The 25857-nt window shown below is 35.2% G+C and overlaps 2 protein-coding genes across 8 annotated transcripts; both read right to left on the reverse strand.

The window, feature by feature from the left end:
- Positions 1 to 1191: 1191 nt before the first annotated feature.
- On the reverse strand, positions 1192 to 15084 carry MEE13 (myosin heavy chain-like protein). 7 transcript variants are annotated; one of them, XM_022293062.2, is made up of 18 exons: positions 14745 to 15084; positions 14074 to 14159; positions 12686 to 12779; positions 12417 to 12525; positions 12294 to 12332; positions 11918 to 12001; positions 11766 to 11827; positions 10957 to 11059; positions 10266 to 10406; positions 6347 to 6415; positions 6208 to 6264; positions 5891 to 6130; positions 4557 to 4640; positions 4312 to 4392; positions 3393 to 3463; positions 2836 to 3039; positions 2598 to 2691; positions 1192 to 1891 (listed from the first exon to the last, which is right to left on the reverse strand). In XM_022293062.2, exons 2-18 carry the CDS (start codon positions 14132 to 14134, stop codon positions 1592 to 1594), a joined length of 1893 nt encoding a protein of 630 aa, XP_022148754.1. In that variant the 5' UTR covers positions 14135 to 14159; positions 14745 to 15084; the 3' UTR covers positions 1192 to 1591. The 7 variants fall into 7 exon arrangements, with proteins under 7 accessions (XP_022148754.1, XP_022148753.1, XP_022148755.1 ...); XM_022293061.2 differs by having other exon boundaries at positions 2836 to 3033; positions 4312 to 4422; XM_022293063.2 differs by having other exon boundaries at positions 4312 to 4422; positions 12417 to 12465; positions 14745 to 15083.
- Positions 15085 to 17298: 2214 nt separating this feature from the next.
- Positions 17299 to 24740, reverse strand: LOC111017311 (retrovirus-related Pol polyprotein from transposon RE1). Its single transcript, XM_022293023.2, has 3 exons — positions 24548 to 24740; positions 24182 to 24365; positions 17299 to 22909 (listed from the first exon to the last, which is right to left on the reverse strand). Exon 3 carries the CDS (start codon positions 21909 to 21911, stop codon positions 17361 to 17363), a length of 4551 nt encoding a protein of 1516 aa, XP_022148715.2. The 5' UTR covers positions 21912 to 22909; positions 24182 to 24365; positions 24548 to 24740; the 3' UTR covers positions 17299 to 17360.
- Positions 24741 to 25857: the final 1117 nt, after the last annotated feature.

The raw sequence follows: 25857 nt of genomic DNA on the forward strand, positions 1-25857 counted from the left end.
AACACTTATGCCACGTTTACTTAACCGCGTAATGAAAATTAATCGTAATGAAATCAATCGGAATCTTAATGTTATTCCTGTTGTTTACTAGAAATTTTCTAGAATCGTAATCAAAATTCCTTTCATGTTATTTACTAAAACTGTCTGGAATCGGAACCGAAATCAGATATATGACAATTACTAATATACCCCTTTCTCCTTTTTAGCTAATTACAAATATATTATTGAACTAATTTTTTTAAAATTACAATAATAATACATTTTAATTTAATTTATTACTATATTATTGATAGTAAATATTTATTATTATAACAATGTATCTAATATATTAATACATAACGAATAATTAAAATAAAATTACATCAAATAAAATATTTTTTATTAGAACAACCAAACTTTAATAAAACATATTATTAAGTTTTATTATTCTAATATTTAAAAGTAATAATATCTATTTAAAAAATTTATTGATATTAATTAATATTAATATTATATAATAAAATCACATCAACTAACAAAAATAAATTGGAGTATAAATGGAGAAAAAATTATAAAAGTATAAAAAAAACTAATTAAAAATTATATAGATTTAATCCATCAAGAATAAAAGTGGCCCATTAATTATAATATATATGTGGGATCCAGATATTAAAGAATGAAAATAAGATTGATAGGATTGCAGATAAGTAAACAAGACCTTAATTTCAAATTGCTTAAATTTCTTAAGAAAATTGAAAACGAAAAACAAAAAACGAGATCACAGTGAGCCTTAATAACTCAATTTAGTACAAAAAATATTTACCCAAAATTATTTCTGATAGAAACTATTTTATGGATAAATCGTCTTTTCAGAAAAATAAATTACCCAAAATTTATCCCTAAAAACGATTTATCCTAAATTTAGATAATTTTTAAATTAAACCCTTTCTATTTAAAAAGATGGAAAGTTACAATCTCCACAGCATAATAGTGCACCCACACATCATCGACGTTGTTTTTTAACTGGAAGACCGAGAGCAACCGAAAACAAGATGAAGCTAAACAGAAGGTTATCAAAAAGGCTCCTTAGTACACAAGAACTATAAATCCAAAGCAATTAGATGAGTGATCAATGCAAGTAAACATTCTAATGACAAATTCCCCTGCCCTCCATATCCAATCAATCTTCAAAAGCAGGCATAGGCAAACAAATTAGAAAAGAAATCTTGTATTGACAGGTAAATTTGAACAGACTACACTTGTTTTCCCATCTGTGTCACACAACCTTAACCCAATCAAACAATCTACATATGAAAAATGTAAACAATGTCTAGGAGCATATAATGTGGATTCGACAACGCGATTCCATCAAAGCCATAGACTACAGGATACATGCATTTACAGTTTGTATATTCGACAGAAACCTACAGTAATGCACAGATTTTCATTTTCTTTTCTCCTGTTATCATTTCCTAAGGTACATCAGTTTTCTTCTACCCTCGTCCCCCATCATTTACTCATCCATCAATCTGCAGAGCATTGAAATGGACAGCAGCATCATAAGCATGCCAGAATCCAAGGCCAAGTGATTGAGAATTCAATCAGTTTCATATCAAGAACCACTTTCAGCTGTGTGATCCTTCAATAACAACTCAGCAACAAAAATAAGGAGCTCAACCATCTCAAAACCAGCAGCAGAGACAAAATCTATTTTTCCCAGGTTAGAGTCTCCTAGAACATCACTTGAATCATGTAAAGTTTCCCTACCGGATCCAGTATTTACCTCTCCTGACCAACTAATGGGTAAAGAGCTGCTAAGTGCAGTCTTTATGAGTTTTGCTTCGTTGATTATGTCTTTGAGAGCTTCCAACACACTTGTAGCTGGACCTTCAGAAGTAACAGACTCTTTGGCCTGAAAATTAACAATAGTTATATTTGTAACAATGACAGCTTGAGTTCAATAACAAGTGACTTGATGACCTTTTAGTAAATCAAATGATGCAATAAGCAAATATTATTAGTGATGGCCATTATTAAATTACAAATTTAGTCCTTAAACTTTCACAAGTCTACTTAGTCTCTGATCTTTGAAAAATTTCAATACATCTTAATGATTCTAACAAGCCTTTCCTGTTAATATCACAATGTTGATGTGGCATGGTGGTTGGATTATTCATAAGTGATCATTTAAAGCTAACATAGCAATGAGTGGTTCAAGGGAGTAGCCCAAGGTCACAATTGGATAAAGTAAGGGTAGGGACCCATATGCCTCCTATTGTGCCACATTGTGGGCTACTCCCCAATTGGATAAAATAAGGGTAGGGACCCATATGCCTCCTATAGTGCCACATTGTGCCAACTCATCACTTGTTTGTGTCACGACAACAGTTAAATAACGGTGTTATCAGCAGTGACTTATCAAAATCAAAAGTTCACGGACACAATTATAACTCTTTAGAATTCAGGAACTAAATATACAAATACACATCCATTCAAGTTTATTGACTAAATTTATAATTTAACTTACAAAGAAGTTCAGGAATCCCCCTTGCACGAAAAGTAAACTACCAAAAGACAGTTAATGCTTTTGAACTATATAAATGGAGTTTGAAGGTAACCTTCAGAAGGGAGAGACGAAGCCTGTGAGTTGAAGAGGTCAGGTGCTCTATGCTTTCAATGCTTTCTCTAAGAGTTGCATTTTCAATTTTCATTCTGACAACAAAATCAAAATAGTGAAGTCTTTCATATATCAAACTGGAATACAGTTAAGGATGTCATTGGATATCACAAGCAAAACCCATACATATATGAGTGACAATCCAACAATTCTAAAGAACACCATAAATGTTGACTAACCTAGCAAAATCCACACCAGACTTCCGAGAAGAGTAATTTTCTTCATTATCCAAGTGAGCTGCAGCTTCACTTCCACTAATTTCTGGTGTACCTACCCAACGCCTCAGATATGAACCCTTCAGCAAGCCTCTTAGTCTCCCCTCCCTCTCGTGAGTAACAACTTTCCTATCCACGGTGTCGGCTCCTTGGTCATGAACACTTCTCCTTGCATAAGCACATTTCATGCGGATCAATTTTACTTTCCTTAGCCATAAGAATTAACCTATAGTTACATGTTGTTGGTAGAGATTGAGTTTGAGGGACCTTTCTTGAATAAGTCCATCCATAAACCTACTGAAATACTGCTTTCAGCAGTATGGAGGAATTTAGTTATTAAAGGTGTTAAAATCACTTGAGGGAGAAATTCAAAAAAGCAATTGCAGTAACAAATTATATTGCTGCCAATATGAGCTTAGCTCAACAGTAATTGACATCTAACCAAGAGGTCAAGAGTTCGAATCCCACCCAGGAAAAAAAAAAAAATTCAATATCAAGTTGCTTTGCAAATATAAACATACTCTTTAAGTAGTTGAAGTTCTTGCTTTACTTGTGCCAGCTCCATAAGCACTTTTACTTTTTCATGGGTAACCTGAAATAAAAGGCGTGATTATCATTTTAGAATCACATCAACCAACCGTTACTTTCATTCCAAAGAATAGGTGGCCTGTAGCGTCTTTGAAAATGTCATACTTTTGAATGTATGACATTTTTCCAGTGTTTGATCGCACACATATCATATTAAAGACTGCATGCTTAGATGCAGTTGGTTCTTCTCTTTCTTTCTCTTTTCCCCTAATTTTTTGTACGACAGAAGTCAGATGTCATTGCCATCTACTGATTCATTGCTCAGGCTATATAAGCATATATCACATTTTTTTGAGGGGGAGACGTGTAGGAATAGGAATCCTGGCTACTCTAGAGCATTTTGCTAAAACATGACAGGAAGAATTTTATGATTTAGTTTATTAATGGTTCAGATTTGAGACTAGGTGCATTTTAATACTTGCTCTAAGCCCCAACTAATTCTACTTTCTGCAGTTTGCATGCCGGCTACTTATAGTGGTTGCTTTCTTAGCCAAGTATGTTTTGTGGTAGGCTCTATCGGTATCTTCATCCTTAATTGGAAGTTTCTTTAAAAAGAATGTTCCATGGAGAATCTAAATGAGTAAAAACCATTTCAAATCATAGCATATATATATCCGAGAGAAGTTTTATGACCATTGAGTCATTGACCATGTGAATGATGGATTAACCACACAAACGTATATAATTATGGCATTGCATAGCAAATTGTGGATAAAACTGAGAGCATTGAATCAAATAAATTCTCAAGGTACGATCCCTTTTCTTTATTTTCCCTTTTCAAATGAAACAACGTCTTCAAGAAATTTTAAAACGATACTCTGAAATCTTGAAGCCGAGTTGAAGGAATAAAACCTGTAGTAAGTTTCTCTGGAGCTCCTCTGTTTTTCTTTGAAGAGCTGCATTGACATCTCTCTCCAGCATATGCCTCTCTTCCTGTTGTGAAAGAAGTAACAAAGCTGAAACCTAACAAAATATCCATAATTAAGGAGAGAGTTAGAAGAAAAATAGAACAATACACCTTAAGATAGTACGGAAAGTGAGTATTGCCGCATCTTATGACAGAGGGACAGAAGGGTATTGTGGGAAGAAAGTAGTACCTTTTCTTGAAGTGCCAGAGCAAGGGCCCCAGAGGCTTCAAGATTTTCATCAGCAACAGAATCTGGTAAGCCAGGAATATTCATCTACAATGTGTTGAAAAAGTCATAAGGAATTTAACCCCTCCCCATCAATCATGATAAATCCCACAGGGGCGTCCAAATTTTCATTGAAGGAATGAGATACCAGTTAAGGTTGAATGAAAAAATATGCTCTTCAAATCTCATTCCAAACAAAATGTCAAAAACCAAAATAAAATTACAAGGCCACAAATAAATTGTGCACACTAAATAAGTTCTCACACAGTTATTCTTATTCAAGATAATGTTTGGAATAGATTAGTTTAAGAAATTATTTCTTGTAAATAAAAAATAAATGATAAATTACAAGGTTTAGTTACTAAACTTTTGTGTCTAATAGCTCCCTCAAACGATAAAAAATATTTAACAGATTTGTAAACTTTTAATTTTATGTCTAATAGGTCTCGAACTTTAACAGTGTCTAATAGATCCTTGAACTTTCAATTTTGTATCTAATAGATCTCTTTACCTATTCAACTTTTTAAAAAATTCACATACTTATTATACAGAAAACTGAGAGGTCACAATCCCAATTTTGTGTTCAATAAGTTCATGAATTTAAAAAATGTCAAATAGGTCTTCAGCACATAATTAAAAGTTCAGAACTTATAAGATACTTTTAAAATCCAAGGGGCTTATTAGACACGAAATGAAAGTTTTGGAACTTGTTAAATGCTTTTTAAAGCTAAAAAATCTATGACACAAACTTAGAAAGTCTAGGGACTAACTTGTAATTTTAACCAACATAAATTTACAAACAAATTTTCACAAATCTCATTCTTACAAAAGTACAAACCAAACACCATTTTTATATCTTGAGGCTTGTAAATATCAATCTCATTCACATCCGAACACAAGTTTCAGAAACCCATTCTTCGTAATCTCATTCTTATTAATCCTAGGCTCTACAATCTCATTTGCACATACTAACAGCCTCCTTATAGTTATAACTTACAAGGTATCTCACCTGCTATATACAGATATCATGGTATTCCACCCCAAAGGAGCACAAAGAAAACAAGAATGGGAACAAGGAAACCCAAGTGCAAGAGGGGCCTAAAATAATTTCATTGAACGACAATATATACAAGCTTCCAATAAACAAATGGAATATGCCTGGTCACAAATAGTAAATCCACAAGCCAATAATACCAATGACTAATATAACAAGAACCGCAATATAGAAACTGCATAGATACTCCATTATCAATTATTCCCAATTGAAGGGAGTCCATTTCTACCTCCAGTATACCTACCTTGGCATTGATACTCAAATGCTCATCCGGTAAATCATTGTCTGCTTTTAGCTCTCTTTCAGAATCCTTGAAATTCTGAAATTCCCGGCCATATAGTGTAATCTTTTCTTCAATCTCTCCTATTGTTGAATTTATATTTGATTTTTCTTTGTCCAATAAATTCAATATATGATCTCGATATTGAGAATAGTATTGATAAAACCCTGATATCTTGCTTTTAACCATATCATCCATGCGGATCTGCATAGGAGGTAAACAAGATTTATACCATAAAATTGGGTATGAATATCTACTACAAGAGAAGTGGAAGTACTAACCAGCTTCAATTCCAAATCATTCACCTTCAGCTTTAAATGCTTTTCAATTTCCACGTCCTACACACCACAAAAAGATCGATCAGTTAAACTCATAAGGAAGTTGACTGCAAAGTTGAAACATTGGAGAGAACAATCATACCATCCGTAGCTTATTTTGAAGATTGTCAACTGTTTTCTTCATTGTCTCCAGCCCTTCTTCCAAAGAATTCTGTCTGAAGAGAAGTTAATCCATGTGCATCCAAACCATACTTTAATTACTGGAATACATAATAGTACGCACAACAAGGATATCTTTTCCAGTACACATCTACAAAATCCTGGTTTAAAACGTCACTTATATTTCCTAGTCGTAGAGATCATACATTCTTTTATAAGAAATTCAATAATATGAACAGAAATTGTAAGCAGGAATAACTATTTAGCCTACATGATAATTTAAGATCATACATGAATTCGATAATATGGATCATGTGATATTAAATAATTCTACTGAAAAGGATTATTGAAGAAATTCTTCAAGAAGAGCCCATCAAACTCTGTCGTGACGCCGAACAGGAACCGCAAATTGAAATAGAAAGTAATAGAAAATAGTATTGATATTAAGAAGGAAAATTGCTTTTTTAGCACTTAGAGAGGCATGAACTCTCCCACGAACTATTTCCAGAAACGGTCTACCTCAAAAATCTTCAAACTCCCTTTTTCTGACCATCTTCCACGAGTCAACTCCTTCCTAATGACAAATATACCCTCTTTATATCCTCATAATATCTCTAATATGATCCTAATCATATTCTTAACAAAACACATGGGGATTTATAAATAATTCATCCCAAAAAAAAAAAATCATTATACTCATGCTCATCTACTCTGCCGCGAGATTACAAACTGCATATATAATCTCTAAAGCTTTATTTGGCCCAAAATTTGAAGAATTGAGGACCAAATTTTGCATATTCTATATAACATCCAATTCGAGAGGGAGTGCCGTCGAGTGGGACTCACTTGCAAAATACCTCTCCTTTTATCTTTTATGCTACTTTTTCCAGCTTGCCCATCTCTTAGTAGTATCTCCTTCCTTTTTCGGTGTTTTTTTTTTTTTGGGATAGGAAACAAATTTCATTGAAAGCATGAAATATACAAGAAAAAAGGCCTATCCAATGAAGTTACAAAAAACTTCTCCAGTTGGATATAAGGGAGGGAATTTAAACTGGCAGTCTATAACTATCAAAAGGATTTACACTTTTGCACCATGATAAAGTCAAAAAAATAATGGAGTCAATCAATTGATGGACCGAATGATCGATGTCCTTGAAGATTCTAGAATTCCTCTCTTTCCAAACAATCCAAATATAGGCCTTGTTTAAGTTCATCCATAGAGTAGCCTTCTCCTTCTTGAAAGGATGCATCAGAAATATTGTCTCAAGCCAATCTGGAATGTTATTTGGAAGGCACAGATTCCACCCAAAAGCTGTAAGGAAACGGTTCCAAACAGATGCTGAGAGAGAACAGCTGATAAAAATGTGCCCTTGTGATTCAGAAGCTGTTTTGCACAAACAACACCATGTTGGGGATAGGGACCATCTAGGGCATCTTCTAGCTTGTCAAGAGTGTTGAGACAAGTGTGACTAAGTTCCCATATAAGGAACTTTACCTTCCTTTTTCATTGGTTACTTCTTGTTTCCTTGTCCTTGTCAGTTTTGAACCATTGTAAATATTCCTTGTATATTTCCTTTACCTTTGTAATTTAATTATCGCTCCTGGTTGTACTCAGATAGGTGAAGATAATCGATTATACAGTACTGTTCCTTTTCTCCATATTCAGAGAGTAATTAATAATATCTTTTTGAAAAGAGCTGCATAAGGAAGCAACAAAGACAACATCGTTCCAAAGATCTATGAGTTTAGTATTCTAAAAAATTCTCATATTTCTTTCTAACTATATGACCGTACAGAAAATGACAGCTATTTCTATTGACATCTGGCCAAGTCACTTAGTGTTTCTATTGATTTTTGGCAAGACAAGGAACCATACGAGATTTTGGAAGTATTTTCCATCAGAACCTCACAACCTAAAGTTACATCTAAAAGAGCTATTTCAAGAGACACAAAAGAACATCTGATGGTTTCTGCGCTGTTGATGCAAAGACAGCACACTGAAGGAGATAAAGATCAATGCAAAAACCATGGACCACCTTCTTTTACACTGCCCTTTGCTTACAAAAGCTGGTCCTTTTTATGAAAGATGTGGTTTTAGCCTCGTCTTCCTAGAACAGTGTATGGTTGGCTCCTTGAAGTGTTGCAAGGATGACGGTTCAAAGGAAAACTGAATGTTTTATGGATTAATGCAGCTAGGGCACTTTTGTGACGAGAGAAATCTTCGTATATTCAACCATCTTAACCACCCTTTTGATTCTTTTTGTAGTAGTGTACAAATTACTGCTTCTAGGTGATGTCTAAACAACCATAAATTCCTTTGTAATTACAGTTATCTATGATCAACAGAGATTGAAAAGCTGTAGTTATGTAGGTCTTTTGGGAAGGGGGATTTCTCATCCCTTCGTCTTTAGTCTGTACTCTCACAGCTCTCTATAATCTTTTGTTTCTTACCAAAAGAAAAAGAACATATGATGCAAGCTGAATTTCTCAGGTACTTGCCTATCTTAATTAGGCAAAATGTTTATTCATATTCCAATTAAAAATTAAGCATAACTAAGCCCCTTCCCTCAATCAATTGGGCATCATGTTCCATTTAGGAATGGTAGAAATTTGCAGCATGTATAATAAATAATTACATTAACATAGAAATAAATCACCAGAAAAAGAAAAGAAAATCAATTCCATATCAAATAATCCAGGCAAATAATAATTTAAAGGGTAAAATACACTTTTGGTTCTTGAGTTTGAAAATAGATTTCTATTTGGTCCCCAAGTTTCAAAAAGTGACAATTTGGTCCCTGACCTTTAGAAAATAGTTCTAAAAGGTCCTGGAGTTAAATTTCCGTTAGCATCATTAACAAAATGCTGACGTGGCTTTGGTGTGTTGGATATTTAATAATTTTATATTATTTTTTAAATTAGGTGTTAATTTTTTTTCCTTTCTCTCTCTTCCCTCCCCCTTCTTCGGTTCGTTTTCTCTCCCCCACCTCTCTCCCTCGTTTTCTCTCCCCTCTCTCAACAAAATCCATGGACTTAGCCCCACCTCTATCCCTTGTTTTCTCTCCCCACCCTCTACAAAATCCATGGACTCAAATTGATGGATCAAATCAATCTTTCGCCTTCCAGAAGCATCCTCCTCATTCCCTCTTTCTCTGCTATTTAATGGATCTTTACCCGCTCTTACAACACCATCTTCATCTCATCTACCTTAATTAATTTCACAATAATTTCACCTCCAAAACAATTTTGTACTTCAATGGCAGTAATGGAGCATGATCCAGATGTTTTGAACCTAGTAGACGACGACACTCTCTCTTTTCGCGGTTTTCCTATTAACGAATCAAAGTCGGAGGCTGGTGGAATTGTACGAATTGTTAAAGTTTGAGAATCGGAGTTAGTTTTCCGATTAACAAATCAGAATCAGCATCCTTGCACGAATTGTTAAAGCTTCACACCGATTTTAAGCAGCAAATAAGTTCGTCACCCGGTGGAATTGTTTTTTGCGGGAAGATAATGGACGCTGTAATACTTGATTCCATGGATTTTGTAGAGAGGGAGAGAGGTGGGGGGAGGGAAAACGAACCGGAGAAGGAGGAGAAGGGAAGAGAGAGAAAGGGAAATTTAGAAAAAAAATTAACACCTAATTAAAATATAATATAAAATAATTAAATATTCATCTCTCAAAGTCACGTCAGTCATCAACATTTCGTTAATGACACTAACGGAAATTTAACTCCAGGGACCTTTTAGAACTATTTTCTAAATGTCAGGGATCAAAATGTCACTTTTTTGAAACTTAGGAACCAAATAAAAACCTATCTTCAAACTCAGGAACCAAAAGTGCGTTTTACCAAATAAGATCGAATCATGGAAAAAAAGCCAATTGCTTAATGGAAACTTACTATATATCTCGACGTTGAATTGTCGTTAAAACTCCACATTTCTGGAGGATCATGTAAAAGACATCGACATTTTTCGTCCCAGCTAGTATTTTCAAATCCTTCGAAATACTTCTCCCTGATCTCATAAAACTTATTGATAACCTAATAAATAGAGAGAAAATGGCCATTAGAATTGTGCAACGGCATAAAATGAAGAACTTTATGCTATGAACTCCATATTAGATATTGAATACTCTGGATAGGAACATAGAGAATTTCAAATCAGAAACAACGATTAGAAAAACACAAAACTATTTTAAATATTCCCTTCACCACAAAAACTACTGCTACCATGGTAAAAAGAAAACCTATTTCTCAGGTCACTTGGCAGAGCCAATCTGCAACTTATGGTAACTCTAGTATTTTCTCTATCCAATAGACGAAGTTGGCAAGAAATATGTCAATATAAAACTCCTGGGACAAAAATATATAATACAATAGGGCATCCAGGTTCATTACTTTACAGTTTTAGACGGGTGTAATATGGTTTTATAACCAAGATCAATTTGTTCATTGCAGAGCTGAAATGATGAACATCTAACTAGATTATTGAAATTGCTCAGACACCATTAAACCTTTTTATGAAAACAAGATGTTCAAAATATCAGAACAGAGGGAGGACGGGAGGGGAAGGACTTGTATGGGTAGGTACCTGTTTCGAGACCTCATTCTCCTCTTCTTGCTTGGCTAGGTTAATGCTTAGTGTATCGTTAGATTCCCTCAGTTTACAACAATCGGAAGACAGCTCTTCTACCCTGCATATCACCAACATAAGACATATCCTGATTGGGTGGGGGATGAAACAGAAAGGAGAGGTCGGGAAGTGGGAAGAATCCCATAAAATACAAAATATGGACATTAAAAGCACCAGTTTCTAGAAAATATGTTGTCCACCACCATTTATAACTCCACAAATACGTTTGAAAGCTATTCCAACCAGAAACAAAAAGGAACAAAGATGAGGGGAAGAACACAATTATGAAGCTAAACTATCTAACACAGTTTCACACCCAATATAGCCAAAACACATCCTGAGAAGAAGAGGACATAAACACAATTCCTGTGAAAGGAAAAGAAATAAATATTTGTCCACCTACTGTTAGATCTTCAGCTCTCCCACTGTGTAGGATAATTCTACGAGTTCATGTGATGGTTTATTGTCTGTTTTAGTTTAGTAAGTATACGGTCCTGTGGCTGCTTAGTTTAGTTGGATGTTTGGTTCAGTTGGAAGTAGGTTGTCTTTTAATGTTTAGACTTTCTAGCATCTTTCAAGCATGGTTAAAAATATTGAGATTCGAAATTGATAGCTTTCGAATACTCTAATTACAATTTGTTCTCTTCTTTGTGGTTCTTTGTCACTCACAAGAAATAGTAGGTTAATTAATTATTCGCACATGATTCACTGTTTCGCTCTAACGTGGTTTTTCAGCAACCAACATCTGATGGAAAGAAATGAAGTACCTATCTTGGACCTCTTTAAGCTTTTGTGACATTGAATCTTCTTTCTCCTTCGCCTTCTCAGCCTGTTACCAATCATATTTAAATTTCAATTTTTATTAGAAAGAGAAGAAAATTATAATTATTTTTTATAATGAGGACTTGCATGACCTAACCTCCATAATGGAATGATCCCGTTCAGCAAAAGCAGCAGCAACACAACCTTGGAAAAATTTAAGCTGCTTCTCTGATTCCGAATTCTGGAAACAGAGAATGTATATAATTACAAATGAAATGTTTTTATCTCATCAATGAAATGTTTCTTATATAAAAAAAAAATTATTACAAATGAGATGGAGGATGAAGCAACTACTATTGAACAGAACGCTTCACACGTTGAATTTTAGCTAAAAAACATCTCAGTCCCTCCCTCCTCGCTCTTTCGTAAACTTATTTTTATTAATGAATAATGATGGTGTCGTATTTCCAATGTTTTACAATTTGTTACTAAAAGAAGCACAAGTGCACAAGAGCATGAGTCAAGAAAAAGACCTTTGTAACCTCTGAACTGTGCAGTTCTGCCAGCTGACTCTGGTGACATTGAAGGGAAATATAAATTATAACGTAGTAAAGGAGGTCTATCCCTGAAACTTATATGAAAACTAACCATCATACTTTTATTCTGTAGGCTTCTGCGAGCTCCTCTTGAAGATTGTGATTCTCCCTGGTACAAGCAGCAAACTTATGTTTCAGGTTCTCAATCTCCTGTTCCAAGCCAGCTGTCCTAATATGGGCATAAACGTTTAGTGATCCTAATATAATTCAACCATTTCAATATGTCCAAGGCCAACCTCCAACTACATTATACACATGGAAGCCTACCTCTCCCCTCCTTTTTCATGTGATGGGTAGCAAAGGAAATTAAATTGGAAAAACTATGGTACCTTTGAAAATGCATTCGAGTAGCCACAGAAAGGTAACTAGAACCAGCTTGCTGCATACATAATTGTTCGATGTCTTTTCTTAACTCATCACGTTCTGCAGGATGTAAAAACCAGCATTGAAATGTACATCATAAAATGTAATATAGAAACATATTGAAAACCTAGACTCAACCACTAAATAATGAGACAGCTATACCATACCAATAAGCAGAAAAGGTATCTAAATTGTCAAACTTAAAAATTTCACGCAAAGAAAGAATAATGCTAAGGATATGTTGCCCAAAAAAATACAATTTAACTGTACTTCCCCTCATGGTAAAGAAAATGCAGGGTTGCAGATAATGATCATTTAACATTGGCACATTGCATTCTTATTTCACGCAAAGGAAGAGCTCCACTTTGAACATTTCTTTGATTCCATTGTTTTTTTTTTTTGGTAATTTCTTGGTGTAAATGTTCTCTTTTCCATCATTATAGTATTACAGCTTTACTATCCAATTGGAGATGTCTTATGTAGATCCTGTGGACGGTGTCCTTTTGATCCCCTTTTGTACTTTAATTTCATACATAATGAAATTGTTTCCTTTTCAAAAAAAAAAAAAAAAAAAAAAAAAAGGAGAAGAAGAAGAAAGAAGAAAGAAGGTTAAAGATATCTTAATTCTTAAGGAGCTTTGGGCTCCCGAGCCTTCAAAAAGACAAAAACATTCCCTCATAAATCTTTTTTTACCAGTTTGATTAACCCACCTCTTCGTCTAGAAATCCATAAGAATATTAGTCTTTTCTTGGGAGGTTTCTTTGGGAGAAAATTAACACTACAGATTTCCCCGTCTTCGGTTTCAAGCTCCTAGTGGTGTGTTTTATGTAAGTGGGTCTCGGAAAACCTAGATCTTATTCTATGGAGATGTCACTTTACTACAAAAATCTAGGACGAACTCCTTGAGATCTAGGTGTTTGTTTGACTCCTAGCAGGGGCTATCGAGTATGGTAGAGGAGGGGCTTATCCACCCTCATTTTTGTAATGGAGGGTGATTTCATTAGCAGGAAATGATTCTTTGCTAATATCTGGAATAGTATCTGAAATTTTCAATTTGAGAGAAATAAGAGCACTTTTAAAGGCGCACAGGGTTTGAACTGTGGCTCAGTCCAATGCTTCTCTCTGTATACTCTCTTTGAAACTTTTAGTGATTATCCAATAGCTTTCATACTTAACAATCAGAGTCTTTTACCATAAACATAATTCTATCTGTTTCTGTTTTCCCCAGCACCATTTCTTCAAGTGCAACTAAGAAACAAGAGTACTAACGACTTTCAAAATAATATACTGAAGCGACATTTCACAAATTTGGAAACCATGAAGGCATGGACATTATAAATGAGAGACAACATACCATGTTCCAATTGTTGGATACGAGTGAGCAGATGTTCCTTATCAGGAAACTCTTGAGCCATTTTCCAAGCTGTGCGCTAACTAAACCTGATAAATATAAGAAAATTGTTAACACCATGGTTATGCAAGCTCTACTGAGGCAGCCTCATAATACTAATAGCTATTGCGCCCACACCCAAATTACAGTTCAAGCAGCCATTTTAACAACCGTGTTCTCCAGAGGGAAAGAGAGATCCAAACGGCCACACCACCAGTTTTCTAAATAATGAGTCAGTATCCTCATCTCTATTTCATATCCACCATTTTATCACTGTTTTTAAAGGGTTAAAATTATACATACACCATGAATTAATCCATGAATCCCTTTTTTCTTATTAATCCACTACCATTGGAAAAATAAAAAGAACAGATGAAATGATCTTCACGGCTGCTTAGTAACTGCAAGCGGCAGCAATTTACACAAATGCATGCGCACGCACTGCAAAAGGGGTCAGGTCAAATCAACCCACATAAAATTATTACTTCAAATTTCATAACAGGTGGATATTTTTCGCACAAATTAACCATAAAATTGTTCTACACGCCTGCTCACCAGGATCCACCGCTCGCATAAACCCTCAATTCTGGAATAGGAAAAAAAAAAACAACAAAATGTAACCAATACATATGTACCTGATTACTTGCGCATGTCAAAGAGGAATTGATCCGAAGGAAGAAGATAATGGAGATGAGCGAGAGGGAGAATATATATAATCTTGAAGTAAAAGCAATGGGAAAAAATGGGGGGTGGGGCTTCGAGAGGGAAGAATGAGCTAGAGAACAAAAAGGGGAGAGAGAGCCCTCTCTCTCGCGGCTGTTGACAGGACAGCTTCGCCTCCCGGCAAAGAAACGAACGGCCAATTTGTGTGCTAATTTGGTCGGAACAAAAAGAAAATAATAGATTTTGATTTACAAAATGTTCCCAAAAATCTTTAGAACTTTTAGGGTTTTCTCAATTTGGCCATTGGTTTTTTTAAATTCTCAATCAGAGTTATCATGAAGAAATTTGTTTTGAAATTTATTAATAGAAAGTTTATGCGTTATTAAGTTGAATATGTCACTTAGATGAGTTAATTTGAATAAATGAATTTTGCTAAATGAGTTTGTTGGATTTTGTTAATAAACGAGTTGAGTTTCGTCGAGTAGTGTTTGAGTAACATATTCAAATATGTTACTAAAAATAATGATTTAGGCATAATTTGATAACCATTCTATTTTGTTTTTAATTTTATGTTTTGTAAAAATTATGCTTGTTTTTGTACAATTTCATTAGTCAAAATTTTCCCGTATCTTGAAAATATATTTAAATTTTTAGTCAAATTTATTAACTAGATTTTAAAAATGTTTAAAAAAGCTATATAACAAATTGAATGCAAGGATAAAAATGATATTTATAAGTTTAATTTTTAAAAACATAAAATAAAAATAAAATAATGATCAAACCGAGATTTAATTATTCATCAACTTTTTGTTAACAAATTTCAACAAATTAAAAAAAATTGACTTAATTGAGATTTTTTATACATCAAATATAAAACTGAAAATTTTAAATGATTAAGAATAACATCAATTCATATATTTATTATTAGGATGAAATACACTTTTATCTCCGGAGATAAGTGTTTATTTGGTCCCTAAGTTTCAAAAAGTGACAATTTAATATCTGACTTTTAGAAAATAATTCTAAATTATCGTTATTTGACCGTTAGTTGACTAATAGAAAAATGATGTGTTATAAATTAGTCGACAAATTTTAAATGAAGTGGTAATATTAAATAATTTTATATTATTTTTATCCATTTTAAACTTTTTTTTTTCTCTTCCCCTCCGCTCATCCCTTCACTTTTCTCTCTTCCTCTCGTCTTCTTCTCCAAGTTTTGTTGTTCCTCCCATTCTTCTTCTCCAGTTTCCTCACTCATCCAAATTTCGACCTTAACCTTGAAGTTCCATCCAATCTAACCGATTCTTTCTCCCAGAAAGTTGTCGGAGGCCGTTGGCAGTGGTAAAGATGGGAAGGAAGGCTTTTGTTGGTGTGAACTGTGGTTCATCTTTTGGGACTTTTGGCGGTCGTCACTAATTTCGCTGCTGAGGGCACGCAAATTAAAATTAAGATACTTCCTTTTTACTTAGATTTATGTTCGTTTCTTGAGATTGATTGTCTGATATTTCTTTGGTGGATTTTCTGTTTGGATGATGAGAAAATTTGTGTGAAAGAAATTGAAGGAAAAGGTTGTTGAAAGTTGTGATTAAGAACATAAATTTGTATGGTTAAATTTGAAGATCTGATTAGAAATTATATTAAAAGGAGTTGTCGTTGAATTAGAAATGCACATTTAGGACTTTATTTTTTGGCTGCTTCTTTTTACTTTTACATGAAGAAAATGACAGAGAAGGGAAGAGGAGGGAGGGAAGAGAATTGGAGAAGAAGAAGGGGAGGAACAACTAAACTACGGTAGGAAGAGAGGAAAAGAAGGGATGAGAGAGAGAGGGGGAGAGAGAGAAAAAAAAGGAAAAAAATGGATAAAAATAAATATAAAGTTATTTAATATTGCCACCTTATTTAAAATTGGCCAACTCACATCATTTTTTCATTACTCAACTAACAGTCAAATAATCTCAGGGACATCAGAGACCATCTAGAACTATTTTCTAAAGTCATGGATCAAACTGTCACTTTTTGAAATTTAGGGACCAAATAGACACCTACCGGACAAAAAGTGTATTTTACCCTTATTATTATTATAATTTAAAAATTTTCGTATAAAAAATATTTCCATAACTAATGAGTTGTTAGCTTTTATTAGAAACCATATTCAATGTGGCCATCCCTCTAAATCTTTTGTTGCACGGGACAATATAAAATTACTAGCCACAATATACCAGCTTGTTTGAATAATTTCTGTAGACGTATGATCTTTAGCTCCTTATACCACGGATAGAAATGTTATTGATTGCAAATAAATTTTTATGGTATTGTTCGAGAGTATAATACTGGGTCATTAGCCAAAGGCTATTCTAGAATGATTGGTTTTGAATTTAATAAGACTTGTAATTCAATTTAATCTACACCATTCAAGTTATTCTCACATTAGTTTTATTGAAATCATGAGAGTAAATAAAACTTGCTTATTTTTATTAATGTCAAAGTGGCAGTATATATAGACCACTGTACAAGCAGTTACCCAAGTTACACAATACAACTGAATTAAGTTAATATACATTGGTAAACTTAAATCCTAATACTCCCCCTCAAGATGGAAGATGTATATTTAGTACACCCATCTTGGATAACAAAAGTGAAAAGGAGTTACAAGACAAAGCCTTTGTAAAAACATCGGCTAGCTGAAGATCCGAACGAATAGGCATAAGCTTCACAAGACCGTCAACAACTTTGTCTCGAACGAAATGACAGTCAATTTCTATGTGCTTTGTTCGCTCATGAAATGAAGGTTGTGTAGCAATGTGAATGGCAGCTTGATTATCACAAAACATAAGAGCCGGCGGTTGGAAAGGAACTTGTAAATCTTTAAGAAGGTGAGTAAGCCATACTATTTCACTGGTGGTGGCTGCAAGAGCACGGTATTCGGCTTCAGCAGAAGAACGAGATACCGTTGTTTGCTTCTTAGCCTTCCAAGATACAAGAGACTCCCATAGAAAAATGCAAAATCCAGTTGTGGACTTGCGAGAGTCCGAACATGATGCCCAGTCAGCATCACAGAATGCCCTTAGCTGAAAAGAAGTAGAACAGGGCAGAAGAATACCTTGCCCAGAACACCCTTTTAAGTATCGAAGTAGCTGAAGGGCAGCATCAAGATGGGGACGTCGGGGCTGAGAAACAAACTGGCTGAGACGATGTACTGCAAACGTTATATCAGGCCTGGATATGGTGAGATAAAGAAGGCGACCAATAATTCGACGATACTGAGAAGGGTCAGTCAATAATTCACCAATAGAAGCATGAAGCTTAATATGTGGATCCATGGGCAGAGAAGCAGGTTTAGAAGCCAAGAGACCAGCATCTTCAATGATTTGTAGGGCATAATGGCGTTGAGACAAGAAAATGCCCTTTGAGGAACGGGCAATTTCAAGCCCTAAGAAATACTTCAACGAGCCTAAATCTTTGAGCTTAAAAACAGCATTCAAGTGAGTCTTTAACTCAGAAATAACAGAAGGAGAAGCCCCAGTAAGGATGATATCATCTACATATACTAATAAAGCCACAAACGTGTCACCAGAGCCACGAACGAACAAGGAATAATCAGACTTAGCTTGAGTAAAACCAAGTAAAAACAACGCATGAGAAAACTTGTCAAACCACTGCTGAGAAGCTTGCTTAAGTCCATATATAGATTTATGTAAGCGGCACACCAAACGCTCCCCCTTAGGGACAACCACATCATGTTTATAGCCCAAAGGTAAGTCCATGTATACCTCTTCAATCAAATCACCATGTAAGAAGGCGATGTTGACGTCCAGCTGCACAAGAGGCCAATTAAAAGAGGCAGCAAGAGTAAGGAGTACCTTGACAGTAACTAACTTAGCAACAGGGGAAAAGGTCTCAATGTAATCAAGGCCCTCTTGTTGGGTGTACCCCTTAGCAACGAGCCGGGCTTTATAACGCTCAATTGAGCCATCAGATTTGAGCTTAACTTTGTAAACCCACTTACATCCGATGGAATGATGACCGGAAGGTAGAGGAATAATAGACCAAGTGTGATTTGTCTCCATGGCTTGTAATTCCTCTTTCATAGCTTGGCGCCAATGGGAATGGGGCACGGCTTGATGATAAAATGTGGGCTCAAAGTGAGCAGAGACATTTAGAACATACTGTCGGAAAGATGGAGATAACCAGTTATAGCCAAGATAATTCTGTAGAGGATACTTAGAAGTAATCTGCGGAAGAACAGAGGAAGAAGTCAAATGACAGTGGTAATCACGAAGATAAGAGGGCGGATGAACAGTCCGCAAAGAATGTCGTGGAGCGATACGAGCCATATGGTCCACCACGGGAGCACACGCTTCAACCGAGGGAGTAGAAGCTTCAACCACGGGAACATGAGTCTCAACCGAAGGAGCATCAACATTATCAAAACCAGAATGTATAACATCAGCATCAGTAGTCTCAACAATGGGCACATCAGAATGCACATCAGCAGAATGGCCATTACTAGGTGCATTAGAAGGTAATGAATCAACAGAGAAATCAGCATGAGTCATATCAACACCAGAATTTTCACCAGATAAAACATTGGGCAAGACAGATTCATGAAGTCCTGTAGAGCCAGAAATGTTAAAAGGACGTGGTAGAACAACATCCGGAAAAGGATCCATAGGCGCATCTTGAAGAGAAACTTTGTGAAATGGGAATACTTGTTCATGAAAAACAACATCCCTGGAGATGAATATCTTGCCATGTTCAATATCAAACAAACGAAATCCCTTGACTCCTGGAGGATAACCCAAGAAAACTGATGGTATAGCCCGAGGGTGAAATTTAGAACGGTGACAAGGCAAAGTAGAAGCAAAGCATAAACACCCAAACACTCGTAACTGAGAGTAATCAGCAATTTCACCATGAAGCCGATAATAAGGTGTATCCCAATTGAGAAAAGGGGATGGAGTGCGATTAACGAGGTAACAAGCTGTGAGAACACACTCCCCCCAAAATCTAATGGGAACCCGAGACTGAAAATATAGAGACCGGGCAACGTTTAATAGGTGTTGATGTTTTCTTTCCACAACGGAGTTTTGCTCAGGCCTACCAACACATGAGAATTGATGAAAAACTCCTTTGGTATGAAAAAAATCAGTGAAGGACAATTCCGGTGCATTATCTGATCTAAACTGCTTAATGCACTTGCCAAACTGTGTCTCAACGAGTTGAAAAAATCTAGGAACAACAGTCAAGGCATCGGATTTCTGACGGAGCAAATATACCCAAGTGTAACGGGAAAAATCATCTACTAAAGTTAAAAAATAACGAAATCCAGCATGAGTACAAGATTGGTAAGGACCCCAAATGTCACAGTGAACCAAATCAAATATGTCATTAGCAATGCGATTGTGAGATACAAAAGACAAGCGACGCTGCTTTGCTAACGGGCATATTAAGCAAGAATCAAGAGGTGCATTCTCATTAGATCGAATATGCAAAACATCTTTTAAAGCTAGTAAATGTTTATGAGAGGGATGTCCCATTCTAGCATGCCAAGTGGGAATAGAAGCCATACAAATAGGGTGCACAGGAGAAACTTCACTGTGTAGAGACTTATTGAGTCCAAAAATGTAAAGACCATTCCAAAAATCACCCTTGCCAATCATCTTCAACGAGAACTTGTCCTGAATAAGGCAAGAATCACCAAGAAACTTAACCATTAGAGATGTATCACGGGTTAATGCACCAACTGAGAGTAAGTTGAAGCGAAACTGAGGAACATACAACACATTCTGTAGGATAATATCAGAAGAAAGCTGAATATCTCCAACAAATTGCACCAAAAACTGAGACAGATTAGGCAGAGTAACAGATATACCAGATACAGGCTTCAAAAACAGAAAATGATTTCTGAAATAACATATATGAGCGGATGCCCCTGAATCAATTACCCAATGATTTACCAAGCTATTTGAGGAAATTATGGATGAACATATACCTGCCATATGAGTGGTGCTAGAGGTAGTAGACGTTCCATCCTTAGCTTTGGTAAGGTGACTTTGAAGAAGACTCAACAGAGTTTGGCATTGCTCAGGATTCAGAGATGCCAAAGAATCAGCCACAGCAGTAGAGGATGTTGATTTCGACAGATTATCATTACAAGCAGAGGCGGTCATAGAGGATTGTGTCGACTTTGACTGCGAAGAATTACGCGAACGATACCCCGGAGGATAGCCATGAAGCTTATAGCAACGATCGACTGTTTGACCTTGAAGGCCACAATGAGTACAAACAGATCGTTCCCGACGCTTCCCTTGATTGTGAGAAGAACGATCTGTAGATGCCGAAGAAGATCGGGCCATCAAGGCAGTAGGAGAAACCATAGGCGGGGAAGACAGTGCCCGCTGTTGGGATTCTTGAGCAATGAGGGCAAAAGCTCGATTAATAGAAGGCTCCGGCTCCATAAGAAGCAATTGAGCCCTAATCTGACTGAAGGATTCATTTAATCCCATCAAGAACGTCATTACGTACTCCGTCTGAAAATAATCAGATATATCTTGCATACCACCGCAAGAACATCGCCCGCATGTGCAAGAAGGACGATACGACGCAAGTTCAGTCCATAAAGTTTTGAGTCGAGTGAAATAAGTACTTACAGAAGACTGATCTTGAAGCAATGTGGAAAGTTCATGACGCAATTGAAAAATCTGCGGCCGATTTTGACGTTGAAATCGTTCTTTAAGGTCTAGCCACATCTCCCGTGCCGAATCGGTAAATAGCAAACTCGCAGATATCTCCTTTGACAGAGAATTCAGGATCCATGCGATAACCACGTTGTTGCAAATTATCCATGAATTGAGCAATTCACCAGTCGGTCGCTCAATAGTACCATCAACAAAGCCAATTTTGTTCTTGACCGTAAGAGCAATAGTCATAGAACGGCTCCAGGACGTGTAATTTTCATCTGTGAGCAAATCGGACACCAGAACAAGACTTGTGTTATCAGAATGATGGATGAAATAAGGACTGGCGTGTTGATCAAAAGGAGACGGAGTCGAAGAGGATGCTGCTGGAATTGCAGAAGTGGCCGGAACACCAGGTGGAACCAGCGGTGGAGGCAAATCAATCGGAGTTGAAGAATCCATCGAGAAAGTTGTGGCGAAGAAGCGGAGTCGTGGCGAGGAAGCAAGAAGAAAGGCGGAAGAAACAAGAAAGGCCAAAGAAATGGTGGGACCCGCAAAGAACTCTCACGAAAAAAATTTATCGCTCTGAGACCACTGTACAAGCAGTTACCCAAGTTACACAATACAACTGAATTAAGTTAATATACATTGGTAAACTTAAATCCTAATAAGTTTTATTCCTAAATATTTTTTTAATACAAAAAGTACTGATATAGATTCGAACTCACAATCTTTTGATTACGGCTAGATACATTAACTAGTTGAACTTTTAACTTTCTTGAATGTAATTTCATCTCTAGTATTATGAATTCAACTATAGCATAAGCTCCTCTATCCCTCTTCTCTTTTAAGATACTATATTCTTATTGATAGTTTGCATGCAATTTTATTCCTTGTACTTCTACTTTTTGGTTGATTTACATCATTCAATTAAAAAGAAACATACCAATGCAATTGCACATAAAAGTTACATTCCTCTCTAACATATCAAAGAAAGATTAAAAAGAAAAATGTGCTATTTCATTGAACAAATTAAACATTAATATTTTCTCTCTCATTATGCATGCACACATTTCTTACTTATCGATGTACAATTTAATCTCATATCAAGTTAAAAACAGTTGAACGAAGGTAGATAAAACTTAGGTGTTCACCGATAAAATATCACCGTCAGTAAAATAAACAATAAAATGAATGTTGCAAACCAATTCTTCTTCAAAAGCAAGGTTCATGAAATTTGAAGAGAGATGGGAGTTGATAAATAAGAATAAAGAGAGAGATGTTTACACACAGTATGACAAAGGGGAGATGGAAATGAAACATTGTACAGTGAAAACAAATTCAATTTCAATTTTAAAATCAAAATGGGGATTCGAGTTCTGTACGCCGTTTGATCAATCAGAAAAGGCCGTCACTAGAAGCAGGCATCCAAGAGGCAGCAACAACAAAGAGCAGCCAAACTGCAAAATTTTTAGACCACCTCATAATTAGCTTTTGCATATATTATTTAATCACCCCATTTAATTTCATTCACATATAATTACAAACAATCATATTTAAATGAAAAAAAAAGAAGTCATTTTTCCCCAGTCCAATAAATCAATTTTAATTTCAAACTTCCAATTTTATCTAATTCAACTTCATATTTCAATACTTGGTACTTTTTCATCGTTTAATGACCACTATTAATTGTTTACGAGTTGGAGAAATAAATGCAGAAAAAATATATTTTTTTTTTCATATTTTTCAGAGTTGTCAAATTTTTGTGGTGGTTGACACAAATATTGAGTGATGACTAGTAAACATCTTCATCTATAGAATAAATAATTGATGATATTAATAACTCTACAAAGATAAATTAGAGAATTAGCTAACTCAATTACTACAACCTAATTATAAGTATAATCAAAGAGGTTAGAAAGCACTCAACCTCAACGATAAATATATAATTTCAACTAAAAAATATTTAACAACAAGATTAAATATACTCTAACTCATTAAGTTTGACACACAACAAAATAAGACAATGTTTATAATTTGGTTAAAAACAACAGTAAGATTTCATAAAACTCATAATTGATGAGTAAGTTGTATAGACCACATAATTTGCTAATATACCTTTCATTCTTAGAATAAATACAAAATAATTGTTCTATGAAATAACTATTATATGCAAATGTTGAATATCAAGTTAGAACATGCTGTTTAATTGGTTGGTGAGATATGAAACAGTAGAAAGAAATTAAACTAAATGAAAATTTAAAAAGAAACAAAATTGACTAAAAACAAAGAATTCTAATAATTGAAAAAGAAAACTGTAGAATAATTTCTAGAAGTATATTCCATATTTTCTAAAAACAAGCATCGATTGGATCGCCAAAGAAAACGAAAAATACTTTTTCTTAGAAAAAAAATTCCCCAATAACTGCGCCTATGTTCATGTGAGCAAGGATTTTGCAACCTGTGTCAGCCCGTTACGATTCGACGGTTTCCACATCCCCCAACAAGAAAACAGCGATCGATCCGATTCCAAACAAAAAATTACAAAAAACAGAAACACAAATTCGAAAATCGAGATATCTCCGCCGCACAAGGTCAGATTAATTATCTAATCCATAACTGTGTTAGCGCAATTTCGCCGCCGTGAGGACGCATTGACTCAAATTGAACTCCGAAACGCCATTTAAATCGCATCAGGTAAAGTTAAGAACGGAAGAGGAGTGGAGACTTACCAGCCTTCCAAGAATCCAACGCTTTGTTGTTGCTGTTGCTGCTGAGGCGGAGGTTGACCGTACGCCGGACCGTACGCCGGCGGTGGATATCCCTGCGGAGGATAACCTGGAGGAGGATAACCGGCCTGCGGAGGATATCCTGGCGGTGGATAAGCGTCCTTGGGATAACCTTCCGGTGGATAACCTAGAATCGTCGACATTCACAGCCAAAAATCGGTCAAATCGAATCACGAGCGCGATGCGAGAACGAGGAGCACATCAATTTCGCGAAAAACAGCAAGATCTGTTGATTCGGAACTTCCAAATCCACGAAAATGCAGTGAAATTAAGAAATCGAGAACTAAGAGCATTAGTTTCAGATGTTACCTTGCGGCGGAGGGACGCCGACGGGAGGCGGTGGCTGGTTGTAGTAACTCATTTTCCCTCACTTTCTCTGTGAGATTTCTTGAACGATGGGATTGATTTCTTAGTTGCCAAACAGAGAGACGAGAACTATAACTATAAAACTATGGAGGAAAAGGATGACCCGAAGACCGGAATTTTCTTTTCTTTATATTATTTTAAACAATAAATATTATATTAATTTACGCGGAAATTTCGCAGTTATTTCGATTTTCGAAAAGGAAAAACGGCAACTATAATTTAATCGTTATTATTAAAAAAATTGGGAAAATTCTTATCCATGTACAAAAAAAAATTTGTATCTACTTGTAAGGTTTTGATCCATATACTTGTTTGTTTCAACAAAAGTAAGGTGAAGATGCAAATTTCAACCATTTTACCGGTGGAGTAATACTTGGTTGATATCAAACTTTCAACTTTAAAAAAAAAGTAATAAATATTTTAACTCTCGAGTTATACCTGAATTAGAGTTTAGTTATTGTAACTAAAACTATATAATAGTTGGATTTTTTATGTTGAAAGTTTGATTGTAGTTGACTGTAACTGCAACACTCTTGATTTTGAATCAGAAAAGTCAAAATTTATTATTGTCATGTATATTTTATAAATAATCGAAAATTTTAACGCTAGACTAATAGTATAGTTTAACCTAACTTTTCTTTTTATTAGTATTATTTAGTTTGGTTTAAGTTTGTTCGATGGTCAAGTAATTAGTTGTTGATTAGATTGGTAATTACCAAACATATATGTATCTCGTTGTATTATGGAATAAAATGAACGATAGTTAATTTACTCTTTAGGTGTTAATATGGTATCAGAAGCTTTTTTACTCACGTCATTTTCTGAGAGTTTCTTTTTGGTGATTTCCTTGTTTTTTTGCCTGCTCTTCTTTCTTAACATGGCTAGAGAACAGGACGAAATTAAAACATCAATCCAACTGCTTCATCTTCTTCTCTAAATCAGTCGATTATGGAATAATACACCAACTCATACTTCCTTCATCGCTCTTTATTTATTCAATTTTCGTTAAATATTTTAAATAGGTCACTATAGTTTATTTAAATCTTACAAGTCGTCTGTATTAATTACAAGTCATTACCATATTAAATATGTTATAGCTTATCGTCCAGTGTTTCGAGTGGATGAGTAAGTATTAATGGACAATATTTTAAATCTTCCAAAGAAAAAAGACAATCAAAACTAACTTCAAATTTTATTCGATCTCTGAACTTTAGTCAAGACGCGGTCAACAAATCCGACGGTCCTGATTTTTG

This window comes from Momordica charantia (assembly GCF_013281855.1).
Source record: "Momordica charantia cultivar OHB3-1 chromosome 4 unlocalized genomic scaffold, Mcharantia_2.0 BLBB01000004.1, whole genome shotgun sequence".
NCBI classification, from domain to species: domain Eukaryota; kingdom Viridiplantae; phylum Streptophyta; class Magnoliopsida; order Cucurbitales; family Cucurbitaceae; genus Momordica; species Momordica charantia.

Bases quoted from the DNA above. Each gene is read 5' to 3' on its own strand.
- MEE13 (XM_022293059.2), bottom strand. From the start codon at position 14,134: ATGGCTCAAGAGTTTCCTGATAAGGAACATCTGCTCACTCGTATCCAA. The intron at 10,407-10,956 runs GTACCTACCCAT...TCTATTTATTAG, and splicing joins AGAATGAGGTCTCGAAACAG to GTTATCAATAAGTTTTATGA. The intron at 4,423-4,556 runs GTACTACTTTCT...ATATTTTGTTAG, and splicing joins CTCTGGCACTTCAAGAAAAG to GTTTCAGCTTTGTTACTTCT.
- LOC111017311 (XM_022293023.2), bottom strand. From the start codon at position 21,911: ATGGATTCTTCAACTCCGATTGATTTGCCTCCACCGCTGGTTCCACCT.